Source organism: Oryx dammah, unplaced genomic scaffold (assembly GCF_014754425.2).
Source record: "Oryx dammah isolate SB20612 unplaced genomic scaffold, SCBI_Odam_1.1 HiC_scaffold_26, whole genome shotgun sequence".
Lineage (NCBI taxonomy): Eukaryota > Metazoa > Chordata > Mammalia > Artiodactyla > Bovidae > Oryx > Oryx dammah.
Genome location: NW_024070210.1, coordinates 40611681 through 40638310, shown reverse-complemented (window position 1 = coordinate 40638310; position 26630 = coordinate 40611681). Strand labels below are relative to the sequence as shown.

The 26630-nt window shown below is 38.7% G+C and overlaps 1 protein-coding gene across 2 annotated transcripts in view; it reads right to left on the bottom strand.

Annotated features, from left to right (window-relative positions):
- Nucleotides 1-26630, bottom strand: part of SLC12A1 (solute carrier family 12 member 1) — a 90070-nt gene that overhangs the window by 14048 nt on the left and 49392 nt on the right. For both annotated transcript variants that reach the window (XM_040226463.1, XM_040226462.1), the window contains exons 17-20: nucleotides 18677-18817; nucleotides 16206-16312; nucleotides 11995-12077; nucleotides 1950-2093 (exon numbers count right to left, since the gene is read on the bottom strand). In XM_040226463.1, coding sequence (XP_040082397.1) covers nucleotides 1950-2093; nucleotides 11995-12077; nucleotides 16206-16312; nucleotides 18677-18817 — 475 coding nt within the window. The remainder of the gene's footprint in view (nucleotides 1-1949; nucleotides 2094-11994; nucleotides 12078-16205; nucleotides 16313-18676; nucleotides 18818-26630) is intronic.

Sequence of the window (26630 nt, the reverse complement as noted above, 5' to 3'; positions counted from 1 at the left end):
TCGCCAGTAGGGGTTTCTTTGCTACACCCTATGTGTTATTTCTCATTTCCACATCTTTGAAAGTTGTGACTTCATTGGTCTATTTCAAAGCGGTAGTGTCAGCATCGTGCTTAGAGCAGAGTGACAGCCTTGTTAGAGCTTCCTCTCTGATCTAAGAAGGTCTCAGGATGCTTTGTTCTGTCTTTTGCTGTTTCCAAGGTTGGGCTGGTCAGTTCTGAAACAATTATCTTGTATTGTTTCTATCTCAGGACCACTAAAGGAGAAAGTAAATATCTTTACCAAGTGGACCAAACTCTGCCCCCACTTACAAGCAGATCAGAGCATCCAGAGGATTCCTGTATGAGTGCCTGGAGGCCGAGCTGGTCCTGATCTAGAATTCCAAAGAGTCCTCAACTGACAAAAGCCCAGAGCAGTAAAGGGGCCCACTATCAGAGCTGTGCTTGAAAATTTAGGCATTGAAACAAAACATACCATAATTTTGCTTTTCTGAACAATGAGACATGTTGACTTTCAGAGATGTATGTTTTTGCCAAAAATATTGTCATACAGAAATGGGGTTCCAGAATAAATAAGTTCCACTTTCACTAATAAGGACCTTATTACTTATCTCCTGCCCAACAGCTAGAGAAGAGTATGAGCTATGACTTCTAAATTTTCCATTGCTTCTCAGGTTGTACTGTTGCACAGAGCAGATTCAGTGGGTAGTTAATTCTTCTCGTGACTACATCAAACAATTGAAAAGGAAAGATGATAGTAGTTAGCACCCAGAGGGTCTTATTCTAATATTTATACCTGGAAAGACTTGATGTACCTCCAACTTAAGATTCAAACACATCATTTTTCTAGAAAATGTCATCTTAAGGAAGGTAATACCTAGTAGGTTCTCCCCTAGGCAATCAAATATTTCTGGCACCCAAGGGTACTCTAAGTATCTGAAGGGGAGAAATGTTTGGGTTTCTCATAATGCTATGTAGATATACAAAAATGTTGTATTACAGGTTAAATTTGGTCCTTGGGTCATAGTAGGGAAATAAGAAAACTGAACCAAACCTCTTCCAGAGTAAAGAGATGGCCTCTTTGAAAGATTGGGTCCTAGCAACCTAGACCAGCAGCCTGCTAAGTCTCAATTTGGATCTTGCTACTTGACTTGGAGACCTTGCCAAAGAAATGATCTTTCCTGGGCTTCACACCAGTGAAGGACTTCATGAACTACAGGACTATTTGTGCGTGAAAGAAATGAACCTTAACGTTCTAATTTTCTACCAGCAGAGGTCGCTATGGACCTCATGAAAAAACTGATTCTGTAAAGAGAGCAATTTTCAAAAAAAAAAAAAAAATCAGTCATTTGAATCACCTATTTATAAAACTTATAATAAGCTCTCATTCTGTGGTCCTCCATTCCTGGGATGTACACTGAACATTCAGAGATAAGTGTACCATTTAGCCAAAATCTGCCGGTAATTAGTGTCAATGAAGTCCAGAATTCTGGCTTGTGATAAAAATGTAGTTTTGAAATTAGAATTCTACCTGGATCCCTTACTTGCCTGTACCAGTCGGCTTTCAGTCTCCTGATATGTCTGCAAGGGGTGTGTGTGTATAGATAAACCAGTTTCGGTATTAGGTTATGAACTTCTATTCCCTTTACATCTTAACTTAGAACTTTTTTTTTTTTTTTTGCTTCTTTGGTGTTCAATCTGCTTAACCACTATATATCTTTGAAACTAAATATTATTTTAAAACAGAGTTTTTACAGTAAGATGTTACAAAGGGGTGAATGTTGTTAATAAGTGACAATAACTTCTAACTTTTAGCCATACTATCTTTTCTAAGGAAATGTCAGTCCTTACCTACACACAATGCCCCCAGTATCTTAGGTATTGACTACTGACCCTTGAAAATTCATTTTGGCTCATTTTGTAACTTTTCTTGTAAATCTTAAAAGCACTTACCTTTCTTAGGAGTTGGCTTAGTAATGTTCAGCTTGCCAGCTTTTTTAAACAAGCCTCGGATGCCTCCATTTCCTTCTTCACTTTCATTGTCTTTGATGGCAGCTTCCAAAGCCAGCCGCTCCTGTTCTAATTTCTCTAATTCCTCTAATGAAAGAAGAAAAAAATCATTTACTTAACTCGGGACAACAAAGTTTCTAGGAACGGTCTTACTAATGATTTCAATATTGAAAATGGTGTGACTATGCAATTAAATGATTGTTTATGCATAATATGATTTTTCTGAATGGTTTTATAGAAGTAACATGTATCAATAAACTGTATTCAGAAAGTAACAACTAGCTCAGAAAACTGGCTTTGTTAAGTTATAATACATGAGGACACTGAGTTTTTTATTTGTGAGGGCAAAGGAGGAGGATTATTTAATGCCATCTTTATTTACTACTGGCAAAACAAGATACCAGATCCACTGTATGTAAGATCTTGTACACTGAAAGCTACTGATTTACTGATCTAAGCTACTGGGCCAAGATATTTTACAACTGGGAGTAACAAAATTACAGACGTATGCTGGGTGTATATCAGACACACAGCGGTGCCTCCTGAATTGAAACATAAAACTAGAGAATAAGAACTAAAGAAAGAGAACCAGATCTGATAATAAACTTACAGTGAAAAATATTTACCACCACCAAGTCTTTCCAATAAGTAAAATACTTTCTGGAGTGAGTGACCAAAGCAAAAGAAATAAAAGCTGACATTTCTGTGTGCCTGTCAGAGTCCACATTACTAAAAAGGGCCTCATGACACTTGAGTCTGCAATAAGAGTCAAGCTGTATAAAATGTCCTGTCCAGGATTTAGACCCACTCTCTAAGCTTTGATGCTGGGTCTGGATGCCTTTTATCTTTCCTGGATTCTGATGGTGACAGAAAGTTCCTAGCTGCTAGGGAATGCATTGCATACCTTGCTGGCCTTAATCTGCATGGATCAGGGCAGTCATATGACTGTGTTAAAGACTGATGGACATTCTTGCTTACGTGGTAAGGTGAGAATCTTGTCAGATCCCTTCATTTTCTTGCCTGCTGAGAACAGAACCTTAGAAAATGAGCTAGGTTTGGAGGAAGAGTAGAAAACCTAGATTCAGTGTTACAAAACACTGGAAGGGCTTCTGTAAATGTTAACCCTAGGAGCCCGTTGCCTTTTCTTTCTGGGAAGTGAAGCTATACAAACTCTAGATTTATCAATTATGTACTAACTAAATCTGTCAGGACAGTCACATCCCTAGACGGTGTTGTTATTCAGCTACACAGAATTGTCTGGCCCCTTTCCAAGTCCCAGTGATTAATCTTTTGCCAGTGGCATGAGATTTAAGGTCAAATCATCCATGTGATTTCCCCGAAGCTTCAAAGGTTCTCAAGATCAGCAGCTATAGAAAATCTAAGCAATTAGATGAATGGCATTAAAGCTTAGACAAGAGCGGCTTACACCTGACTTTCAAGAGGTGAACACACGCTGTGTTGCACTGGGGTCATAACCAATTACAGCTCTGCTGCTGGCTTCATGTGACATTGGGCAAGTCACTTACTCTTCCTATGCCTCTGATTTTCTATCTGTGAAATGGAAAATCATAACCCCTCGCCTTTCCCGTTCCCTAGCTTTGCAAAAAGAATAAGCAACAGGTCCTGCATGGTGCTTTGTTGCTCCTTAGAGAACAAAGCAATGAGTGCATTTCTATAGGCAGTGTAATTATGCAACTTCTGGAAGTGGGCTTAGTCATGCAAAGTAAATCAAGGACTTTGAGAAGCCTGGGAGTTATTTTAGAAGTTAATTATTAGTGTACTTTCTTTGGGTGCCAGGGTCTATGCTGCACATTATTCATTCCCAAACAACTCTGAGAAAGCTACTATTATTATCCTCATTTTGTAGGTGCAGAAACTGAGTCTCAGAAAGTTTAGGTAATTTGTCTGATGTTACCCAGCAAATCACAGGGTTCCAGTGCAAAGGAGTCTGCTGCTGCTGCTGCTAAGTCGCTTCAGTCATGTCTGACTCTGTGCAACCCCATAGATGGCAGTCCACCAGGCTCCCCAATCCCTGGGATTCTCCAGGCAAGAACACTGGAGTGGGTTGCCATTTCCTTCTCCAATGCATGAAAGTGAAAAGTGAAAGTGAAGTCACTCAGTCATGTCCGACTCTTCACGACCCCATGGGCTGTAGCTTAGCAGGCTCCTCCATCCCTGGGATTTTCCAGGCAAGAGTACTGGAGTGGGGTGCCATTGTCTTCTCTGCAAAGGAGTCTGCTTGACTCCAAATTCTGCATGCTATCAATGTGAAGACCTTCTGCTGTTGGCTTCTTGCTATTATTTCAGAGTTGTTTTATTAACCTCCAACTCTTTATCCTTAGATGAACCTAAACACTCAGGTACATGGTGTAATGCCAAGCTAATTCCCCAAACTTTGGTCTCTTAAAAATTGTCATTTTAAATAGAAGACCCTAAGGATACAGGTATATATGGCAGGCTGCCCCAGAGCAGCAGCTTCACTGTCCTGGGTGATGGCCCCCCAATTGTTGCCCACTCTGTGGGGTGTTGCAAGGGGTCGGCTGTGGGGTAACCTATTCTTTGCAGTCATCTGGAAGGCAAGTATTTGCTGAGCTCCTCTAGGGGCAACTGCAAAGTTTGCACTGGAGAGAGGATTCTTTTCCTTTTCTTTTCTTGGCAGGCTCCAGCATACCCTGTGATTAGCCACTAGTTGCCATGTTTTTTTGTCCTCTAATTTGGACAAAGGAGGGGAAAAATAAATTCTCCTTTGTAAAGGATTCGGCTGGCTAAGTGAACCGGGAGCTACTCCAATAATGTGCTCGGAAAGTATGTGCAAAGCCCATCCTGGACAGAGCAAACTGCAAAATCCCAGGCCTGCGAGACAAAACCAGACTTTGTATGAGTGAGTCAGATTCAGCAGTTTCCTCAAAGACGACAGAGCCAGAGGTTGACAGAGTCCATTCTAAAGGCTAAAGTCTGCCTGCTTGGACATCTTGGACTTTCAGATGCACACAGTGTTATGGTCAAAGTGATTTTGCAAACTCTTAAAAGTTAATTCTTAATTATGTACTTTGTAGGTGATCTGAGGCCTCCTTCTGTGCACTCCCTCCTTTTCTCTTTTCAGTGCTAAGTAGAAGTGACGTTTTGATGATCTATTCTCCTGCATTATCTATGTGGCCTACTGCTTGCCTCTGTTTGCATGAGAAATCACGAGTAGACTTTGTCAAAACATTTCTTTCAAGTGGAGCACTGGCTAGCTGACTTGTGAAAGTGTGCCTTTAATCACAGGAGAGATAAGGCAAGGGAATAGGAGTGGATAGATGTGGTGATTGCCATAAAGCTGCCTGAAAACTACTCATTTCATCACCGCTACCACGACCACCACAACCATTACATCATGATATCCAGGATTCACAATGCTCTTTCCAATAGTGTCTTATTTCATCCCAGCATGAGTACTAGGATGAAAGCAGAGCTCGTAACATTCCTCCCTCCTCCATTTTACTCTGACGGAAACTTGGGTTTAGAGAGTTCAAGTGATTTGTCTGAGGTTGCACAGCTGGTGACCCCAGTCTTCTGTTTCCAATTCTAGTGTTCATCCCTCTACTGTCCTTCATCAGTGATGTGCTCTGACTTCCAATATCTCCCTGATGAAGCAATACCCAGTCTGCATGTTTTGAAAAAAAAACCATCCCCAAATTTCTCAGTCGAGAAATTTCTATAACATTTCATATTTTATAATATTCTTCTTCAAACTTTATTCCACTAACTAAACTATGTGGCATGGAATAGAGTTTTAAGATACATGTCTATTGTAACCCCACTAATCTGTAAACTCCTGGAGGGTAGCTTATGTCATATTTCATTACCACCACTTATTGAGAGTTTACTTTGTGTGAAGTACAATGCCAAACACTGTGCAGCCATCATATCCTTTAATCCAAAACAACAAACCTGTGAGGTAGGTTATTCCCATTAGAGTAATTGAATTTGAATCCAGACCTATCTGATTCCAAAGCCTATGCTTAGGCTTCCCAGACTCCCTCTCAAACATTCTTAGATGCATTCATGCCTCACTAGTGCCCATCACTGCAATCACTCAAGAATATTTTGCTGAAATAAAAGAACAGGTCAATTCTGTTTCATGTGGTAGAATACATTTGACACAGTTATCTCTATAAAGGAAGAAAAACAAGTGAAGAGCCGCCAGGGGTGGGGGTGTGTATAGTGTGTATGCATGGAGGGCTGTTGGTATAAAAGACAACGTTTGAAAGGAGAGTTCATGCCTTGTACAGAGTTACAAGAAGAGGGGCTGAGAGCAGCTAACAGTATAGATCAGGCTGGCACAGGACAGAGGTAGGACATGTGGGATTAACCCTAAGAATGAGAGACAAGGAAAGGGCTCCTTACCCTGGAATTGGCCACCATCTGGGCACTGGTACAACTCCGAATCTTGCATACTAGATAGTTTCATATTATATCATATTTACAAAGCTATACTGCTCAGGAGAGAGAGTAAGAGCCTGCCTTTCTCTCATGCCAAGATTAAGAGAATCCCTGAGGTCCTAATGATAGGGGAGAAAAGCATAGACTTTCAGGATCTATCAGTTGAGCGTGAATTTCTAACCAAGGCTTCCTACATACCCCCAAACAGTTCTCATAGGAAAAACAAAGGGTGAAGCCTGAGCTGTAACCTCATGCAAATGCCAAAACCACTTGAACAGTAGTTGGTTCATTTTCAAGTGCTTTATAAATTGATTGTATGGTAACCAACTGCAGCGACTATTTTGAAATCCAATTTAGTTGTCAAGATTGCCTCGAATGGTCTATTTCCAGTCTTTTTTTTTTTTTTTCCTCTTTTAACATGTCTTTTAGAAATAGGCAGGATTCTACAATTGAAATTCAGTCTGAATCTTCAGGATAGAGAATAGTCAATTACCTGACAACAAAAGAGAGAGCAGGGAAACCCACTGAGGAATTGCGTACCCTCTGACTTTACAGCATCCTTTTTCTTTATTAATTATTAAATTATGATTTTTTCTTGGTCAATCAACTCAAAGCTGTAAATGCTCACATGAATCAATGTGCCGTACCCCAGGTGAAGTTTAGTTGAATTGAAGGCAGGAAGCAATCCTGCAGTGGTCGCCTTCCAATCAAGTGATTATTTACTACACTACCATCTGTCTTTATTTTGCTAAGCCACTCCATCAGACACAGCAGAATCCTTGCGCTCTGAGATGGTCATAAATCGTGCAGTACTTCCACGGAACACTTGACCGCAATATATTGCGAATCACGTCTCATCACCTTATTTCCTACCAGTACAATTTGGACTGTATGTTGTAGTTGGCAACTTGCTAAATACCCCTGGGAAGTGAGCAATATGAAATACTGCATTTTTTTGTGTGTTGTCAGGCAATAAATTAACTTCTTAAGAGAAACTATCAGCCATCAGTATTGGATGAGTTGCTGCAGTATACAAGTTATAATGCTATGAGCATCAATCTTATTTACATAAAAAATTATTCTCCTCACATAAGCCTGTGACACAGTATAGAAATAATTGTCATTAGCTGGTAAATTACCTATAAAGTTGATTTCTATTCACTGCTTTATTAACTACACTATATGAGCACTCTGAATTGCTAATATTTCCTTTAAATTATAATCTGTGATGACACCGTGGTGTCGGTGTTGGAAAAGCCATGATGATAATCATTAACATATTGTAATGCAATACTTAAGATTTATCAGGCTCTTATTAAGCCCTGTATTACAGTATAATACAATGAAATGCAAGCTTATTTCTTCCAATTCAAAATCTAATATGAGGGTTATGGCATAAATTACATAAACTTCAAAACAATGCATAGAAATGTGGGGTGAAGTTAATTTCTATCATTATGCTGCTGTTTTTCTGCAGGTTCATGTATTTGTGTAATGTTGTTTTGGTTTACTCTAGATAATTGGTACTTATAATTATTTTATTAGCATCCCACTGCATTTTTCCTTCCTTGACTAAGAAGCAAAAATATTTCAAACATCAAAGTTGATATAAATCAGATAATTCCCTTGGGAAATTAAAAGGGGATGCAGTTCACTGCCAGGATTCTTTCAGAAATTTACAGAATTTGCTGGCTGTATTGCTTTATAGAACTAAATTGACAGGGCGTTTGGGCAGATGGGGCTGTGAGTGGTGGGAGCCGCATCACATCTTTCAGCCTGAAGAGATGAACATACAAAGCAAATGTGTAATTTAATACAAATTATAGTTTGCATTCTTATTTTTTAGATGGAAAAACAGGACAACTCAAAAGGCAGAAAAATTAAATGAAAATGTAGAAGTTAATAAACCAGGTCTCTTGATATTCGGTTCTTGTGATTGTCCTTAGCGTCACGTTTATCTTACCACAGTCAAACAGCCCCTATGCTGGGTTTTTAAAGGAATAGATAGAAATGGTTTTGTTCCATTCCTATCTCTCAGATTTCACCACTGCTTCTCATTATGTAAGTCATTGTCCTCTAGTTATCCTCTTTTAAAAGGTAGAATAGAGGCTTCAAATAGACACAGGTTTGAATCTTAGCTCTGCCAACTACTGGTGCTGTGAATCTTAGTTAAGCCTCAATTTTATTAGCTGTAAAATGGGGACGATGATCGTATTTGCCTGATAGGGGAGTTGGGGTGATAACTGTTATAATACATGTGAACATGAAGCATAACACATGGCACATGGTAAGTGCTCGAAAGTGTTAGCTATTATTGCTATTAATGCATTACATTCTATTAGGAAGGAATATGAATTAATCATGACTACCACATAGAATTAGTATATCTGACCTGAAGATGTAAAAGGTCCATGAAAAAGAAAAGGGACATAAAAAGGAAGGCTGAAGGCATGAAAGATAACCTTAACACAGCAATATTACATAGAATGGATTCTACTCTGAGTTTTATTTTTTAAAGTTCTTCATGCAGAATTATAGAGTATACATATCAGATAGTGATTCTCCATCTTATACAAATGCTTGATTTCTAATTTCTTCTTCTTTTTCTTGCTCCCTTGCAACAGAAGAATTGTTACATCATAAAATTCACCTAATTCACTCATGGTCCCTTCTATTAGGATGAGACAGAGGTGAAACGGCCAAAAAAAAAAAAAAGACTCTGAACCCATCAGCCATTTACACTCTCAAATCTTGCAAGCTTTTCCTTTCTGTGACCCTACTGAGCAAAACCCTGATCCTCTCAATCCCAGAGATCAAATGTCACTAGAGAAAAAACAGACAACTAGCAAAATCACTCCAGCTTTACAGAGAGAATTGAGATTATTGTGAATGATCTTCCTCAGTTTACCACTCCTGCAAATCCACATAACTCTTCATCAATCCTCACTTCTTTTACTCCAGTTCTAGAAGATGAAGCAGTTTTCTTCTGTGTCACACAAACTCTTCCATCCATGCCTTTCCTTTGATCCTTCCTGCTCCTCCAGGATCTTATTCCATGGCCTTCTCTTTCTTTACCCTCATCTTCACTCTCTCTTACTCTCTAGAACCCATTTCTTTTTTCACCTAGAAACAAACACTTCCCCTGTTCTAAGGTCTATAGTAGACCTCCTCACCTTATTCTTCTCCTTAGCTCCTAATGGTGGGCCATATCCACATTCTCTGCTTCATCATCTCACATTCTCTCCCTAACCCCCTGCACTCTGGATTCTGTCAACACTGCTCTACAGACATTGTTCTAAGATTATCTGTGCCATGTCAATTATATTTCCTTTGCAGTTTGCTGGTATTTATGATGACAGTTCACATTCTGAGCACTCTGCTCCATGACTTCCATGACAACACAGACTCCTGGTGCCTTTTTGCCTCTGACCACTCCTTCCTCGGTCTTCCTTTGGGGTCTTTGTCTGTGTCTTGGGGCTCTCAACTCTTACAAACTTTTTGGGTTGTATTTTCCAGTGTCACCGTTTCAATTTTCATCTTAATTATGATGTTCCTGGTATTCGTTTGGTAGAGCTGCCATGATATATATCATATAAATGGGCAGATCACAACTGAAATTTATTTTCTTGCAGTTCTAGAAAATAACACCAAGGTCAAGGTGTTGGCAGGGCTGGTTCGTTCTGCGGCCTCTCTCTTTGGTTCGCGGATGGCCATCTTTTCCTTTTGACTTCATGTGATCTTTGCTGTGTGCTCAGTGTCCTAATCTCTTTTCATGAGGACTGCATTCATACGGGATTAGGACCCAACCCAGGGATCTCATTTTACCTTACCTATTTGATTAAAGATGCTGTCTCCAAATATAGCCACATTCTGAGGTTAGGACTTATACCATACAAATTCTGGGGGTATATAATTTGACCCAAAACATCTAAATCAACATCTCCAGTTCAGATTTGTTCTTTAAGCCTAGGACTATCTAACCGCCTATTGGACATTTCCATTAGGATTCCCCGTAGAACACTGTTTACGACTGAACCAGACATCTCTTCATTGCACCTACACTCTTCCTCTTGTGGTTCCCATTTCCACTAAAAGCACCGCCGTTCACTGTCAGCCAAGGAATCAAGGAATCTTTTTCCACTTGTCCCTCTCTCCCATCCCACACATCCTATCAAACCCCAAAGTCTGCTTTTCGTACCTCCAAAGTACACTGTCCTTTTCTCTCCATCCCCTGAGAGAGGCTGCTCTAGTCCAGGCGGTCACCTGCTCTGACTTTGATTATGGAAATCTTTTCGATTTATATTTCTGTCTCTGGTCTAGTCCTCTTCAAGTCCATCCTCTGTGTAACTGAAAGAGTAGGAGATCTAAGACTCAAATTTCACCATATTTTCCCTCCCTTCAAATCTCTTCAGCGGTTCCTCATTGCCCATAGAATAAAGTCCATGCTTTTTAATATGGCAAATGAGCCTTTTGAAATCAGGATCTCTTATCACCAGCCTTATATTTCACTATGATCTGCTTCAGTAATACGAATGTGCTTTCAGTTGTCCATACACCTCATTCCTCCACAGTCCCATATCTTTGCTAATGCTCTCCTCTTTGCCAAGAATGCTGTTGTTCAAATTCTCGTTGTTCTCTCTCCAGCCATTGCCGAGTTAGCTCCTACTTGGTGAGGAAGCCTTCCTGGAGTTAAGCGCCCCTTTTCCCTTTTCCATAGTACCCTATTAATATACGTATTATCACACTAATAGTGCACCCATTTCCATTACAAGGCCATGAATCCTTGACAATACAGACTCTTAGTAGTCTTAGTCTACCCAGCGCTGCAATATACCCCATACCTGGCACACAAGAGGTTACCCCCCAATATCCTCCTGTTGTAGTCTCATCTTGTCAGCAGACTCCATTGTGAAGTTCAGCTAAAGAAGTGAGTCAAGGATTAGTGGGCCTATCCTAGTGTTTTACTGACTCTTTAGATGTGTCCTTCACTTTATACACAAAAGGGTATGTTTATACTCTAAGACTTACTAAGGAGTTTCTGGAATCCTCTACAGGGAAAAAGCAGAATCACTAATCTGAATTAGTGTTTCTGTCCCTGACTTAGATTAGTGCTTCACAGCATGATACATTCAGGCTCATTTCCATATTAGCTACAAACCAGATCATAGACTCTTAAACAAAATACATGGTTTTCCAAGGAAATAATCAGTCTTCATTTTTTGAAACATCTTGCAAAAATTAATTTGGCAGTTTACTTCACCAAAAGTGTTTATTTTTAGTGATGCTAGGTTTGTGGTTTTGTGATGAGAAGACTGATAACTGCCCTGAATTATTCTATATTTCTGATGAGCCAGACAAACACCACTTATGTTAACAATGAGAAAAGCACAGGGGAAGGGTACACAGCTTGTGTCAGGGCAAGAACGTTGTCCTGACGAGAGCTCTACTGTGAGCAGGTTTTGTCTGTACTGGGCTCTGCACTATCCCCTCGCACCTAGAGCAACGCCAGGCAGGAAATGGGTGCTCAGTGAATATCTGCTTGTTGAATAAAGAGAGTACATACCTTGCACCTGAAGAGCCTGGGAGATGTCAAACCCTTGGCTGATTCTGACTATGACAACACCCATCTCAAAATCAAACGCATCACTGAAAGTGGAAACAAAATAGTTAGTGATTTAAATGACTCACTTAATCCTCAAGATTTGGACTCACTAAACTTCTATGGATTTTAATGTAATTAAACTACAGAAATTTACTTTTGAACATAGCCAAGAGTTGATGCATTTGCTGTTCGTTTGTTTTCCCTTTATGTCTTTTAAAAATGTATTCTGAGGAAAGGTAACTAACTCTTATTCAAACAATACTATCAACTAGAATTTTAAGATGAGAATTTTGATTATTTAAAATATTTGACTCTTTTCTAATGTAAACAAAACAATCATTGAACAGAAGTTTCAAGGCCACAAAGACCCTTTGAACTTATCTGCCAAACTGCTTACCCATTGAGGGGGAATCCTACAACATTTTTGACAGCAAGTTCCCAGTTAAAAATGTCTCCAGTTCCTCTAAGAAACTTTCATTGTTGACTTTAGAGAGACCATTTGAAGTAACACCTTTTCAAGGCAACTATCCTGTTGAAGTTGGCTATCGTATCTTCTCTAAACCCAACACAATGGAATTAGACTATCTGGAAGGGAAAGAAACACTAGCTCTTTTATCTCAGTTCTTAAAAAATACTTTTTCCCTGCCGTTAAATATCAAGCAAACCAATTGGTACTTTGAGTTCATTTGAAATATTCTCCTTGGAAATTCCTTTGTTCAATCTTTTATGGATCTGAATCCCAAAGAGACTTTTCATTTGGTCACCCTTTCCCAGAAACTATGGAGATATGCAAAAAAAAAAAAAAAAAAAAAGTCTCTTGCCAAAGTAAACCTGAATTTTCAAATAGTGATATAAATAAGTTCAGTATAATAAGAATATCCATTCAGAATTTGAACCATAAGTGAACTTCACTCAAAATAATAGATCCATTCTAGCAAAAGTTCCACAAAGTAATACCCTGATAAATCTTATTTCTAAGTGTCCTTGATTAGAAAAAGTGGACAGTGTGTTCCACAAAAGGTATCTGAATTCTGTGTTAGGCAAAGTTACCCAGGACCAGGATACTATATAATGACAAAGGTCCTTAAAAGTAAAATTTGGAAGCAGAGGAAGAGGTCAGAGCAATGTTGTGGGAGAAGGACTTGACCCATCAAAAGCTGTAAAGATGGAGACAGAGGCCATGAGCAGTGGGAAGCCTCTAGAACCTAGAAAAGGCAAGGCTAGGAATTCTCTCCTAGAGTCTCCAGAAGGGAAAACAGCCCAGGGAGTGGGTGTAAGACTGTTTTTGTTTTAATTGTAGTTGATTTACAGTGTTGTGTTAGTTTTCAGTGTATAGCAAAGTGATTCAGTTATATATTGATATTCTTTTCCGTACTCTTTCCCATTAGAGATCCAACCAGTCTATCCTAAAGGAGATCAGTCCTGGGTGTTCATTGGAGAGACTGATGTTGAAGCTGACACTCCAATACTTTGGCCACCTGATGCGGAGAGCTGACTCATTTGAAAAGACCCTGATGCTGGGAAAGGCTGAGGGCAGGAGGAGAAGGGGATGGTTGGGTGGCATCACAGACTCGATGGACATGGGTTTGGGTGGACTCCGGGAGTTGGTGATGGACAGGGAGGCCTGGTGTGCTGTGGTTCATGGGGTCGCAAAGGGTCAGACATGACTGAACGACTAAACTGGACTGTTAGTGTGTTACAGGATATGGAATGTAGTTTCCTGTGCTACACAGTGGGACCGTGCTGTCTATTTATATATAGTAGTTTGTACCCACTAATACCAAACCCCTAACTCATCTCTCCCCTATCTCCTTTCTCTTGGTAACCTTAAGTTTATTTTCTAAGTCTGTGAGTCTGTCTGTTTTGTAAATATGTTCATTTGTATCATTTTAGATTCCACATATAAGTGATATCATATGGTATTTTTCTTTCTCTTTTGGACAGTCAGACTTTTAACCTACACTTTTATAAGCTAACACATTTGTGTTGTTTTAAGCCACTAACTTTGAGGTCATTTGTTATGACAGCCCACATTTCCGTCTCCAGGGGATCTTCCCGACCCAGGGATTGAACCTGGGTCTCCCGCATTGGAGGCAGACACTTTAACCTCTGAGCCACCAGGGAACCCCTATGAAAACTAATACAGAGTCTAATTAGAATTAAATCATACTTATGAATATTATGAAATTTAAAATCTTTTACTCAAAGAAAATGGTATCAATAAAATATTGTACTATTGTAGATACCCCTTTATGATAATAATAATACTGTCATTAAAAAAACAAAATAAAAAAGTTAGAGAAATACAAAATGGATATCTGACTGTCTTCCTTCTGTATTGACCCCATTTGCTGTGGTAATACAATCATTTAACTTTATCAAGCCAGCTACATTTTATCCTAGTACAAATTTGATCCACCTTAACACTTTTATTACCAATTATTAATTTCTATAAAAGCCAGCATCTCCCCAGCTTAATATTACTAGGTTTGATTATTTTGGTTCTTTGAAATTTTAGAATATTTCAGATGGTAGGGAGGTTGGAAGATGAACTCAGATAATTTTATATCACTAATGGACTCTTTGACTGAAGATTCACATATTTTTTCCTTTTTATTCCATCTCTCTTTGTTCCTAAAGATGAGGATGAAACTTTACTGAAGAATCAGGATAACAGAGTGTGGATCTAGTCCATTTCTAAGAATGTCTGATCAGCAACTAACTGTGATTTTAAATGTATCAAAAAGCTGTTTGCTAAGCCTGGCAAAATTCTGTCCCTGATCACCTGGTTTAGCCCTAACCTACTGACCTTAGAGTACCAGTCGGAGCCAGATAGCAGCACATGGCATCCAGATGTTATATGTTTAGGGAACACAGTTCAGGAGGATGCATTTAATACGTGGGTTCCCTATGTTAGGAGGACTGTTAAACGATTGTTTGGTCAGTAATGCATATAATTTCAGAAGATGAAAATTATTTTCTTGTATTTCTTTTTAATAGAACTAAAATGGGAATATTTTGTTGTGTTCCCTAAATCTCCCCCAAATAATGGTAAATGTGATGCTCATTCTAGCAGAGGCCAGAAGACAGAGCCTGGTATAAGAAGCACTGGGTGTATACCTGCTTTGAAGGGGAAAGAATTTTTTCCTGTGTGTTACAGAAACCTAAGAGCAGTCAGACCTCTTGGCATGTTCTCTATCCTGTGGTATGAAATCAGACAGAGGAAATATTCCACTTTCTGAGCTATTGACACAAAAGATGGCTGTTAGGCTTAGCTAATATCACCCTCCTTGAGACAAAACTGGTTAAGTATTTTCAAGCCTGGAAGAGAGGCTCAATTTTCTAGAACTGTCACTAAGGACACCCTGAGTTGCTCTGTATGTATAATATTTGTCTTCTCTTAAAAGAAGGAACCAAGTCAGGTAATATTTTGGGTATATATGTGGTTTTCAAGGTTGCATAGCATTGTGCTCGTTAGTTTAAACTTTGAACTTGGTTGGTCTTGGGTCAGAATTCCAGCTCTCTTGTAAAACTTGTCATTTTCTGCCTTTTACTTAATTTTTAATGTCCATGTCTCTACTCATAAAATCAGAACAGTAGTAGTCCTTACTTCAAAGGCTTCTTGTGAGAATTAAGTGGGATAATTCATGTTAAGGACATTAGCCTGGTGCCAGCTAGTCTTTTAAGGATTAGCATTATTATCCCTATCCCACGACTTCTTCCATTTTTAGATATTAGATGTCACGTGCATTTTAAACTCACTTTTTGTCCATAAACTAACATTGTTACCTGTCAGAGGCACCTGCCATGTGGATCCTTGTATCACAAAGGGAGAAGTGAGGCTCAAGATAAGATCACTGAATTGAACACACCAGCCAACCCAAGATTCCAACTGTTTTGAAAAAACAGTTCCTTCCTTACCTAGTTGTCCTCTCCTTTTAATCTTGTAAATAGGTTTTAAGACTGTAACTCTTTATATTTACCTTTTTCTCTGACACCGAATTTCCCCCACCCCTCCTCCTCTGATGACACGATTCCCTCAAGTTTGAATACTGGCAGTGTTTTTCCGCTTTGCTGAAGAGTTCAGAGCACCAGGGAACGTCGTCTTCTCAGGCAATTTATTCTGTACAGTGCTTTACAAACAAGAGTGCGTCTTGAAAGCCATCACTTACTGTATGATTCCCACATAGTTTTCAATCTCTGTCAGGGGAGCCTTCCTCCAGTTTTTTTTATATCCAATCACCAGAGTGTTTGGTTTCATTCTTCCTAAGCCCGAGGCCTAAACAGAAGAGATAAACACAGGGGCAGTTCTTACCAGACCAGGAAGCTACCTCTGCAAATGAAAAATAATGTCCAAAAGAGCACTGAAGTAATGTTCTGAAGATTAGATTACATTTTAGTGCATGTCCTTCATGCCCGTACCCAAGCATAAAATAGAAAGATTAGTTCTAAATCATCTCAGTCATAAATGGATTTTAGATGACAGAAATGTAGCTTTTCTAAATTAGCAGTCATTTGCATTTCTTCTGATACACTCATTAAAATGGTTCAATAATTTAAAATCAAGTGAGCGTTGGCTTCACTGTTGGCATGCGTGTTGTAACTTAGTAGTTCAAAGCTCATCTCCACCTGCTATATCCATAATGTCATTAGCAATAAAATCCATGTTTGGAAAATTCCTATATAGAAGAATCACTGAAACTTCTACTTACATTATTTATTGAAGAATAACTGAGCTATGTTTCCAGAATCTAATCCTCTTACATGACAGTATCATTAATAGCCATCTTCCATACCAGAAGTTTCATTCCCCCCATTAGATGACAGGATATGGCTTCCAGTTAATTAAATTTAATCGGGCAATATTACTGAGCACCTATTCATTGCAAAGTGCTATGTTAGGTGCTGTGAGAGAGTAGTGAGACACATTCTTTGGCCTGAAGGAGTTTAGAATAAGATTGAGGTGACAGATACATACAAAATAATTATTATTAAAGTGCAAAGGCAGTAAGAAATCACAGGAAAGTGTAAGGGAAAGGTTTTTGAATGGTTTCTTGGGACAGCTGACATTTGTTTTGGATCTGGCAGTTTGGTTAGATGTTTCCAAGTGAAAGTAAGGGGAGCAGCGGAAGTGAAGGAAGGATATTCTGGGTCATGGGAACAGTGCCACAAGTGATAGACGTGGGACATTGAAGGGACAGTGGCAAGTGAAAAAAGATAGGCAGTGATAGGGGGCTCCTGAAACGAGCTTTGCCTCCACCCCATTTTGTGTGTTGTCCTTGGAAATGTACAGGTAGCAGAACAGCTCCTTAGAGCTGTCATCTGGCCCTTGGCACGGCAGTATGGATGCAGTGTTTTCCATGACTATGATTTGAGGATGTGGCCATTCATATCATAATTTTTTAGCTGGAATAATAGGTGAATTGTTTTACATGCCAATGTCTTCCCTCTTCATGTTCTTATTCTGTATTTGTTGTCTCATTCCTAGTTGAGATTCTTATTATTTTCCTAACCTTCCATGATAATTTTACATTAAATGTGTAACCTTCCCAACTCATTTAACCAAAGAGCTACTGAAAAATAACTTGCTACTGAAAGGAAAATCAGTGTCTTGCAATGACATCTATTTCTACAGTTTATCAAATTAGTAACAAGTGAAAAGAGGCTCATTGGTATTCAGAAGAAGGTAATAGGTTTTTCAGAAATGGTTTCTCTACATGTACAGCTACTTTGTTCTTTGGGGATACTAGAGACAGGAATGCATCAAAAATTCTTATTCTCCAAAATATTACAATTTAATCCATGTGTTTTCTTTCTGGCCTGTATAACCCATCAGTGTTAACTGGATGCAATCCTGAATTTTGACACTCCTGTAGATGGCAATTCTGAAAGCTAAATATATCATTTAGTATATGTACAATCAGGTTTTTCCAACAATACTGAAGTCCAAATTATTAGAAAGCTAAGCCCTACAATTTCTGAGGTTCTCCAGGATTGTTTTAGAATTCTCTAACACTTTAAATTTAGAAAATCAGAACTAGGGAAAGATTCTATATGTTATAAAAGGAGAGGAAAAAAGGAAAGAATAAGGGAGAAAAGATGGAAGAACTGTGAGCTTTCGTGTTAAACCACAGAGATTATTACATTTTATTTAACATTCTGGAAATAATTAAGGAGGAGAGGGAGATTTTATGCCCAGATCACCAGACATTTATTTAGTCCAGTCTTGCAGCTGCTCTCACACTATTTGCAAAAGAAAAAAGGAAAAGAATGTCTGACTTGAGCCTTACTATATGCAGTATGAGATGTAAAAATAGTTTGAAGTTTTAATAGGATCTTGAATGTCGTCAACTATCAGAACAAATTTGCATTTCAATAAGTATGAGACAGAATATATGCTGTTGGCCAAAGGCAACCTCATTTTCCATCTCCAGTGTATCACTCACAGTTCACTGTAATAGAACCTCTCTGCTTCTGTTTTAGCTTTGCCTATCCCCAGGAATTCAAAATGAATTCCTTAGCCATCTGTATTGATCTCTGATGCTTGTCTGCCTAACTGGAGCAGTTCCATTTGGGAGCTTGATTACAATGGAGTGCTAATTGTCTTTTGCCTCTGTACTCATTCCCTCAATGCCAGTCTTACCTGAAGGAGACTTCGGACACCATCCCTGAAACAATCTGCTGCCACTGCTGCATAAAATGCCTTGATTTTGTTCTTTATAAGCCAGGCCTGCTTTTTTGCCATGCCACTGTTCATCTCTTTAACACACAGCTTGCGTGGTCCCTGTATGACACAATGAAATATTGTTTAGAAGTCCTGCTATTATACATCACACTGCTGTTATTTTCTCAAGGACAAAAAGAGCCAGCCTTGTTGGGTTAAGAAATGGGAAAGAGGGGAAAACACCTCACTAAACAGGCTTCACAGACATTCAACCTTCTGGAAAGAATCTGGGCTGCTCATATTACTCACTTTCTGTGCAGAATGTCTAGATGTATTAGCACCTGCTTAATTACCTGCCTCATGTCAAATGAAAGAAAGAGCTGATGGTACATGAGAAAAAACACAGAAAATGTGATTGACAAGGTTCAGGATAAATACACCATCAACGTTTGACTTAATAGCAAGAGCTGGGGACTTCCTTGGTGATCCAGTGGCTAAGACTCTGTCTTCCAATGCAGGGGGCAGGTTCAATCCCTTGTTGGGAAACTAAGATCCCACATGCTGTGCGGTATGGCCAAAAAACTTTTTTTAATAGCAAGACCCACATTTATGAATACCAAGGAAGCCTCAGCTATAGCCATTTCAAGAAATGTGACAGCACTCTTGGGAGCCAAAATGTGGTGAGTTGCAAATCCTGGCAGGAACAATCACATCTTGATAATTCTATCAGGCCCATTCTTTGTTTTTTTTTTATGCGGTAAGACACCCTTGTATCATTTTTCTCTGTGTGATATTGACATTGTGTGTGCTCAGTCACTAGTCATGTCTGACTTTTTGTGACCCTATGGACTGTTGCCCACCAGGCTCCTCTGTCCATGGGGATTCTCCAGGCAAGAATACTGGGATGGGTTGCCAGGCCCTCCTTCAGGGGATCTTCCTGCCCCAGGAATCAAACCCACATCTCTTTTGTCTCCTGCATTGGCAGGCAGGTTCTTTACCTTTAGCGCCACCTGGGAAGCCCAATGTAGACATATTCCTATTCAAATTAACATTTGCCATTACTCAATAAAATTAGTGGAAATAGATGTTCACATACCTATGGCATAGGAAGAACAGAAGAGATTAAGAGAGAAGGATGCAGGTGTTGTGGTGGTAGATGAAGCATTTTAAAATTTCAAGATTTGAGTTCTGAAAACTCATTTTAATTAAAGTTTCTGTTGTTTCTCCTTCCTTAGAGGTCCAAGCTAGTTTTATTCTTTGCATGTTTCAAGTCAACCCCAAGGGTATTTCTGATTATCTACCGTGTGCCTGACAAGGGTACAAATCTACTATTTTCCTGAAAAATTCTTTCAGTTGATGGAAATATTTTATTGGATTGTTTTAGATTTCTTACTAACCACCTCAGCTCTTGGTAAAATGCACTGAGTAGAACGGAAACAGGGCTGAAGATCCTGCATTTCTAACAAACTCCCAGATGACACTGATACTGCTGGTCCTCAGACCATTCTTGGAGTCATAGTCTTAGAGGGTCTTGGATTAGAGAGAAAAGGCTTGGTATGTATGAAAAAGATACCAGGTTTTTGATCAGATATAACTGGGTTCATTTGGCCACTCTGGAGGTAATTAATGATGTCTGAGCTTTGATACATTACTCCAGAAACAGGGATCAAATAGCTATCCTGCAAGGTCATTTCAAATAGTCATGATAAAGTATCTGGAATGATGTCTGGAATGTAGTAAGTGCTCGTTCAAAGTTGATTTTTATTATATTAAATCAGTGCTCACAATCTCAGTTAACTCCCAGACCTAAGTTCACCAGTGTTCTGAAAGACTGCTGAACTGGGAGAAGAGTGTATGGCTTAGATCTGGCTCTGAAACTGACTAGCCGATACCCTAGGTGTGCCATTTGCTTTCTCTTGATTTGGGCTCTACACTGGTGGCTCAGACAGTAAAGAATCTGCCTGTGATGCAGGAGACCCGAGTTCAATCCTGCATCCCTAGGGGATTGTCCCAGTGGGCTGGGACGATCCCCTGGAGAAAGAAATGGCTACCCGCTTCAGTATTCTTGCCTGGAGAATTTCATGGACAGAGGAGCCTGGCAGGCTACAGTCCATGGGGTTGCAGAGTTGGACACAACTGAGTGACTAACATTTTCACTTTATTTTCACTTTTATAAAAATAAGAAAATTGAAAAAAAAAATAAAAGAAAATTGTCTAGGCCATCACTGTCCAGTATGATGAGCCCTTATCCACATGTTGCTATGGAGCATTTGAAATCTGGCTGGTCCACATAAAGATGTACTGGAAATGTAAAACAGTCACTGGATTTTGAAGCCTTAGTATATATAAAAAAAGGAATGTAAAATGTCTCATTAATGTTTTTATATACATTGAATGTTGAAATAATAATCTGGATGCTTTACATTTACATGTTTCTTTTTACTTTTCTTTATTGGCTACTAGAAATTTTAAAATTACATTTGTGGCACATATTACATTTCTATTCTATAACACTAGATGTAATTTGGGGTCACTTCCATTTTAGTATTCTATTTAAATTGGATCAGATTCTTTTTATACTTATTTTTACTAGAATGCTTTCTAGAATATAACAACATATCAAAGCAGTTTGGATAACTTACTTTGCAGTTAAATAATAAGAACCTCCCGTGAAGATGGAGAAGGTACATAGGAAGGATAGTTATTAAACTAGAAGACCTAGCCTGGGGAAAGATATGTCATTATAGATCAAATTTTGCTCAGGATTCTGTTGACGCATTTCAACCATTATTACTTCTTAGGCATTCTAGACACCATAATTGCAAAAGAAGGAAGAAATATTTTCTTCAGGGAAGCTGAATGGTAACAATAACCATGAGATAGAAGAATAACCAACAGCTAGGAAAGGTATCAGACCATTGGCATATTGAGTTGTACCACAATGACTTTGAACCTCTGGGGAAACTGGCATTTATTTAAATAAGTATAGCTTAATGTATATCTATTAGTAATAAAAAATCCAGATTAAACATTAATTGTGACGGAGAGATTTACTTTAATGCCTAAATTTGCTGTATTGAGAAGTTATAAAAATATTTCATGCAGAGACTCTCTTTGCTGCAAGCAATTACATTATCCTTGTAGCACACTTATTAATGTGAGGCAAGGCTACAATACAAACACAGTATGGGAAAGTGAACTAATAAAAAGGGAAGACATGTTGAATCTAATTTTTCAACATTCAAATACATCAATAGTCACAAAAAATGAATTTTATCACCCAATTAAAATATTATAGAGATCAGCTCAGTTAGGAGTCAAAATATGAGTATATAAGTTAATTCAGATTTGAACAAAGAAGCTCTTAAAATTTTGTATATATTATGACTTTGTTGTTGATAGAGAAAGGGTTAAAGGAATTCTAATTATTTAGTCGAGAATAAATTCATATGATACTACTTCAAATAGGTGTATATTATGAAAAAGAATTTGCAAAGGATTTCCAGTATTACTGAGCTCAAATACAGAAATTTGGGTCAAATGCGGAGTTCTTTCCAGCTCTTATATTTTAAAACATCAAGGGTCTTTTTGCTCTGTCTTTGCTTTCATTGCCTCTCTGGTTGGAACTATGGAAAAGAAAAATTTTCACTTTCTGATTTGGTGGGTATTTTAACTCATGATCCTAGTGCCCACTTACAGTTCACTGCATTCTGCCTGTATTTTGTCATGTCATTATTTTATTAATATCGCCACAGAAACTCAATGACTAATAAAGAATATGTGCATCTAAAAAAAGCTTTTTCCTTTTGATGGAGGCGAAAGTTGAGATTAAAAGGATGATGATAGAAGAAAAAATGATAAATTTAGTTTTCCATGCTTATCTATGCTTGAACTGCCCTCCATAAGCCACAGAGTTGGGTTATCTTCCCTTGACAAGAGAAGAGATTCTTTGAAGTCAAAGAGAGTTTTAGGTTTTATTAAGATATTTTGTAAATTTTATGAAAAAGAAGAGAAAGAGTAACAGGGTGAAAAGTTGTTAAAAGGGGATCTACATAAGGAAGTTGGTCCAATATTATCCCTTTTCTTTACAGTGAGAAGAGAGAACAGGACAATCAGGTTTAAAGAATATAATGAGTAGGCAAACATTAATCAAAATAGATCTACATCTTTGTACACACAGGTGAAATGACTAGAAGAACACCAATCAAAATCAGATAACATTGCCTTTTCAGAGGAAGAGAGTCATGGGGCTGAGTGGCTATAAAGGGGACTTTAGCTTGATCTGTAATGTTTTATTTCATTTAAAAAGTGAGTGGAAGCATCTAAGAAAAATGTTAACTGTTGTTAATTAGAGAAATAGTATACCGGTGTTGTTTTACTGACTATAGTTTCTTCATATGAAACTGTCAGTGTTCAATGACTTTCAACACACCAAAAAGTAAATTTCATGTATTTAAGTTAATATTTTTCTTAATGCTTCAAAATGAAAAATAGAAGCAAGCTTTAAAACATCTTTATTTTTCAGCCAAAACAATACAGTGTATTTAATAAAAGATGCCAGTAAACTTGAAAGCCCTTTGCAGTCTTAAGAGAAACAAAATATAGAAAAGAGGCAAGTGTTGCATTTTTGGCAATAATGACTTTATCTGATGAGCATGTTAAATCCCAGATCAATTAGGTCGCCTTTCCATCTTTAATGTATATTTGTCTTTTATTTGTTTTAGTAAAAAAAAAAAAAAAAACCTGCCTTTAAATGTAAAACTAAGAAGTATATGAGTGAGTGACAGCTATGCCTAGAAACACTATGCCTTCTAACATGATGAGCTGTGTGATTTTTAAACTGAATGTAGTGTACTTGGAGAATTGATGATGGTGGTGGTGGTTTAGTCACTAAGTAGTGTCCATCTCTTGTGACCCCAGAGACTGTAGCCCATCAGGTTCCTCTGTCCATGGGATTTCCCAGGCAACAATACTGGAGTGGTTTGCCATTTCCTTCTCCAAGGAAGAGAGAAGGACTCAGGGTTCGAACCCACGTCTTCTGCTTGCAGGCAGATTCATTACTGCTGAGCCACCAAAAGGGCTCAATAGCTGTGGCACATGGACTTAGTTGCTCTAGTCTTCCATTTGTCAGGGATCAAAACCATGTCTCCTGGCATTGGCAGGCAGGTTCTTTTACCACTGAGCCACCAGTGAAGCCCCACTCAGAGAATTAAGGGTACGTGAATCCAAACTAAGCGGTCTGCAATGATTACTATCTCTCCAGCTACTACAAATAAGTGAGGAAACTGACTGACAAAGAAAGGCAGTGTTTTTTTATGCCACTGTACATACAGTACAATTAGTGGAAATCACAACCCTTGCCTTCATATTTGCCTGTTGCTGAACGCACTGAAGATGGCTATGCTCAGAAACATGAGGTGATGCTTGAAGGTGGAATCCTACCCCTAGTCTTTGTGTGGTGAAAGGAGTGACGCACACAAGAAAAAGAAAATCACACATATTGAATAGAAAGCCTCCTGGGATAGATCAGTAACTTATTATAACGTAATCCAAAGGAGAAAAATAGACATTATTTTAAGTAACCAAGCCAGATTCCTTAAAAAATATCCCCTAGTTTGACCTGATGAAGGGTCCCTTTTCTAAAATCTTTGAGTTTAGTAGAAAAAGGCAAGAGGTAGGCAGAAGCTCTGATGGGCGAGTAGAATGTTAGTTAAATAGTTGGAAGGCTACAGTGTGGACTTGGGACCTAGCAAAAGTATAATTCTTAATTTCAGTTTCAGCCGTTTTGAAGGCTACAACATCTAGTCCCTTTAAAAACGCCTGTCTGCAGGATATGGCAGCTGGGGGCCATGTGTTTTCCCACTACCCACCAACAACGAAATGCCTGTGAGCTCCGCGTCTTACCCCTTACTTGGAGGAGCAGATGGCAAGTAACTGGAGGTCAGCAAAGGGATGGAGCACAGAGCCCGCTGCCCTGTGACTCGTTGGGAGGGAGTGTGCATCTAACTGTTCTATCCTGATCAAGTTGCTGAATAACTGTCCAAGATCCAATGTTTGGACCTGGTTTCGCTAAGGAGGGTGTTTTAGGTTTCTGTTGAGGAAAGTATATTTTCAGAATGAAAATGGCAACAATTGTATATCAAAAATATCCCATGATAATAAGACCAACAATAACAAATAAAATTAATTGAGCATTTACTGTTTGACAGACTCTGAGCTGAATGCTAGAAAGCTTATCTTCCAGAATTCTCATGACCCTGTAACAAACACAGGTGCTGTCATCATCATTATTACTCCCACTTTATACCTGAGGAAAATTGAGGCATAGGGAGATTAAATTGTGTGCCCAAGGGAATCCCAGCTAATAGGTGGCAAAACAGTGATTTAGAACTTAACTGAGTGTCTCAAAAGTCCATGAGCATGAGCTTTCTAGAGTTAAAATTTAAATTGTTATCTCTCAACCTCATTGTTATCATTTAACCTTTTCCACAAGGTCGGCCTAACCACCAATCACTACGTCTTAAAGAAAAAAAAAAATGTCATGTTGACTTTCCCTACATCCCCTTCCATCTGTTTCTTTGTAGAGATGATTGACGACTGAGTATGGGGTTGAAAAATGCTGACAGCATCTGCAGTCTCAGGAGCTCACAGAAAGTAACTAACTGAAAAGTCATTAACTGATACAGTGACTATCTTCTGTCCCAAAGAGAATCTCAGCAGCTGGGAGCGAGGCTCTTGGGCCTTACTCAGAGAGACCAGCACAGTAATGTAGGAAGTGGTCTAATATACATGTCAAGCAACCAGGGCCATTAGAGGAACAGGCTTAAGTACCTATCTCACATGAAATGTGAGAACCATACTCTTTTATTATAGTTAAAGCAGCAAAGGGTTAATTTAAAGTAATATGTCTTAAAAAGACCTTGTGTCCCTTGCCAATATATGACTGTTTATACTCTCAGTTCATTTCTCCACTCCTAGAGATATTTTATTGGCTTGCTAAACTAAATTTTCTCTAAATTACTAGAGAAGAAAAATACCCCAAATTGCGTATTTCACCAAAACTGGCTCTGGTATTATATTGGCCAAAATGAAATCCACTAATCCAGGGCACCAAAGTTGATAATATGAAAGTAGGGTGCTTGATGAGATTTTCTAAAATCCTCTGGAGTCCCTGTTGGTCATTATTGAACCTGTCAATCTTATGTAGTCAGTAGGATTCCCTCTACCCTCTATGGGATAATTACATTGAGTTATATTGTTTGAGTTACTATCATATAACCACTGAGAAGAAAGAGAATATGATCGACCAGCTTGCTTCATATTGCATTTAGAGTATTGCCAAGTGTTAAAAGATGCTTAAGTGCTGGTCACAATGACATGTGGTAAATTAACCCCTGAATCATGGGACAGTCGACTGGCCCCAGCTAGGTTACACAGTTTCCTGGCCACCCTATTCCCTGGCAAGTATTGGAAGTTTAGGGAGTGGTATCCAACTCTAAGGGCGTCCCCAGTGGCTCAGCTGGTAAAGAATCCACCTGAAATGCAGGAGACATGAGTTTGATCCCTGGCTCAGGAAGATCTCTGAGAAAGAAATGGCAACCCACTCCAGTATTCTTGCATGGAAAATTCCATGGACAAGAGGAGGCTGGCAGCTACAGTCCATGTGGTCACAAACACCTGAACCAATATCCCGACTCTGCCACTTTCTTGTCCTGTGACCCTGTGCATAATTGAATTTTCCTGAATCTTACTTTTCTAATCTGTGTAATGAAAATAGGGCTTCTTTCCCTTTCTTCCTCACTAGACTGTTATGTAGACCGAAATAAGAAAAACCGTAGGAAAATACTTTGAAGAATTGATAAATATGATCATAATACATTGACACTGCTGAGGATTTTGAGTGGTGTGTGTGCATGACCCAGAAAGAGAGAAA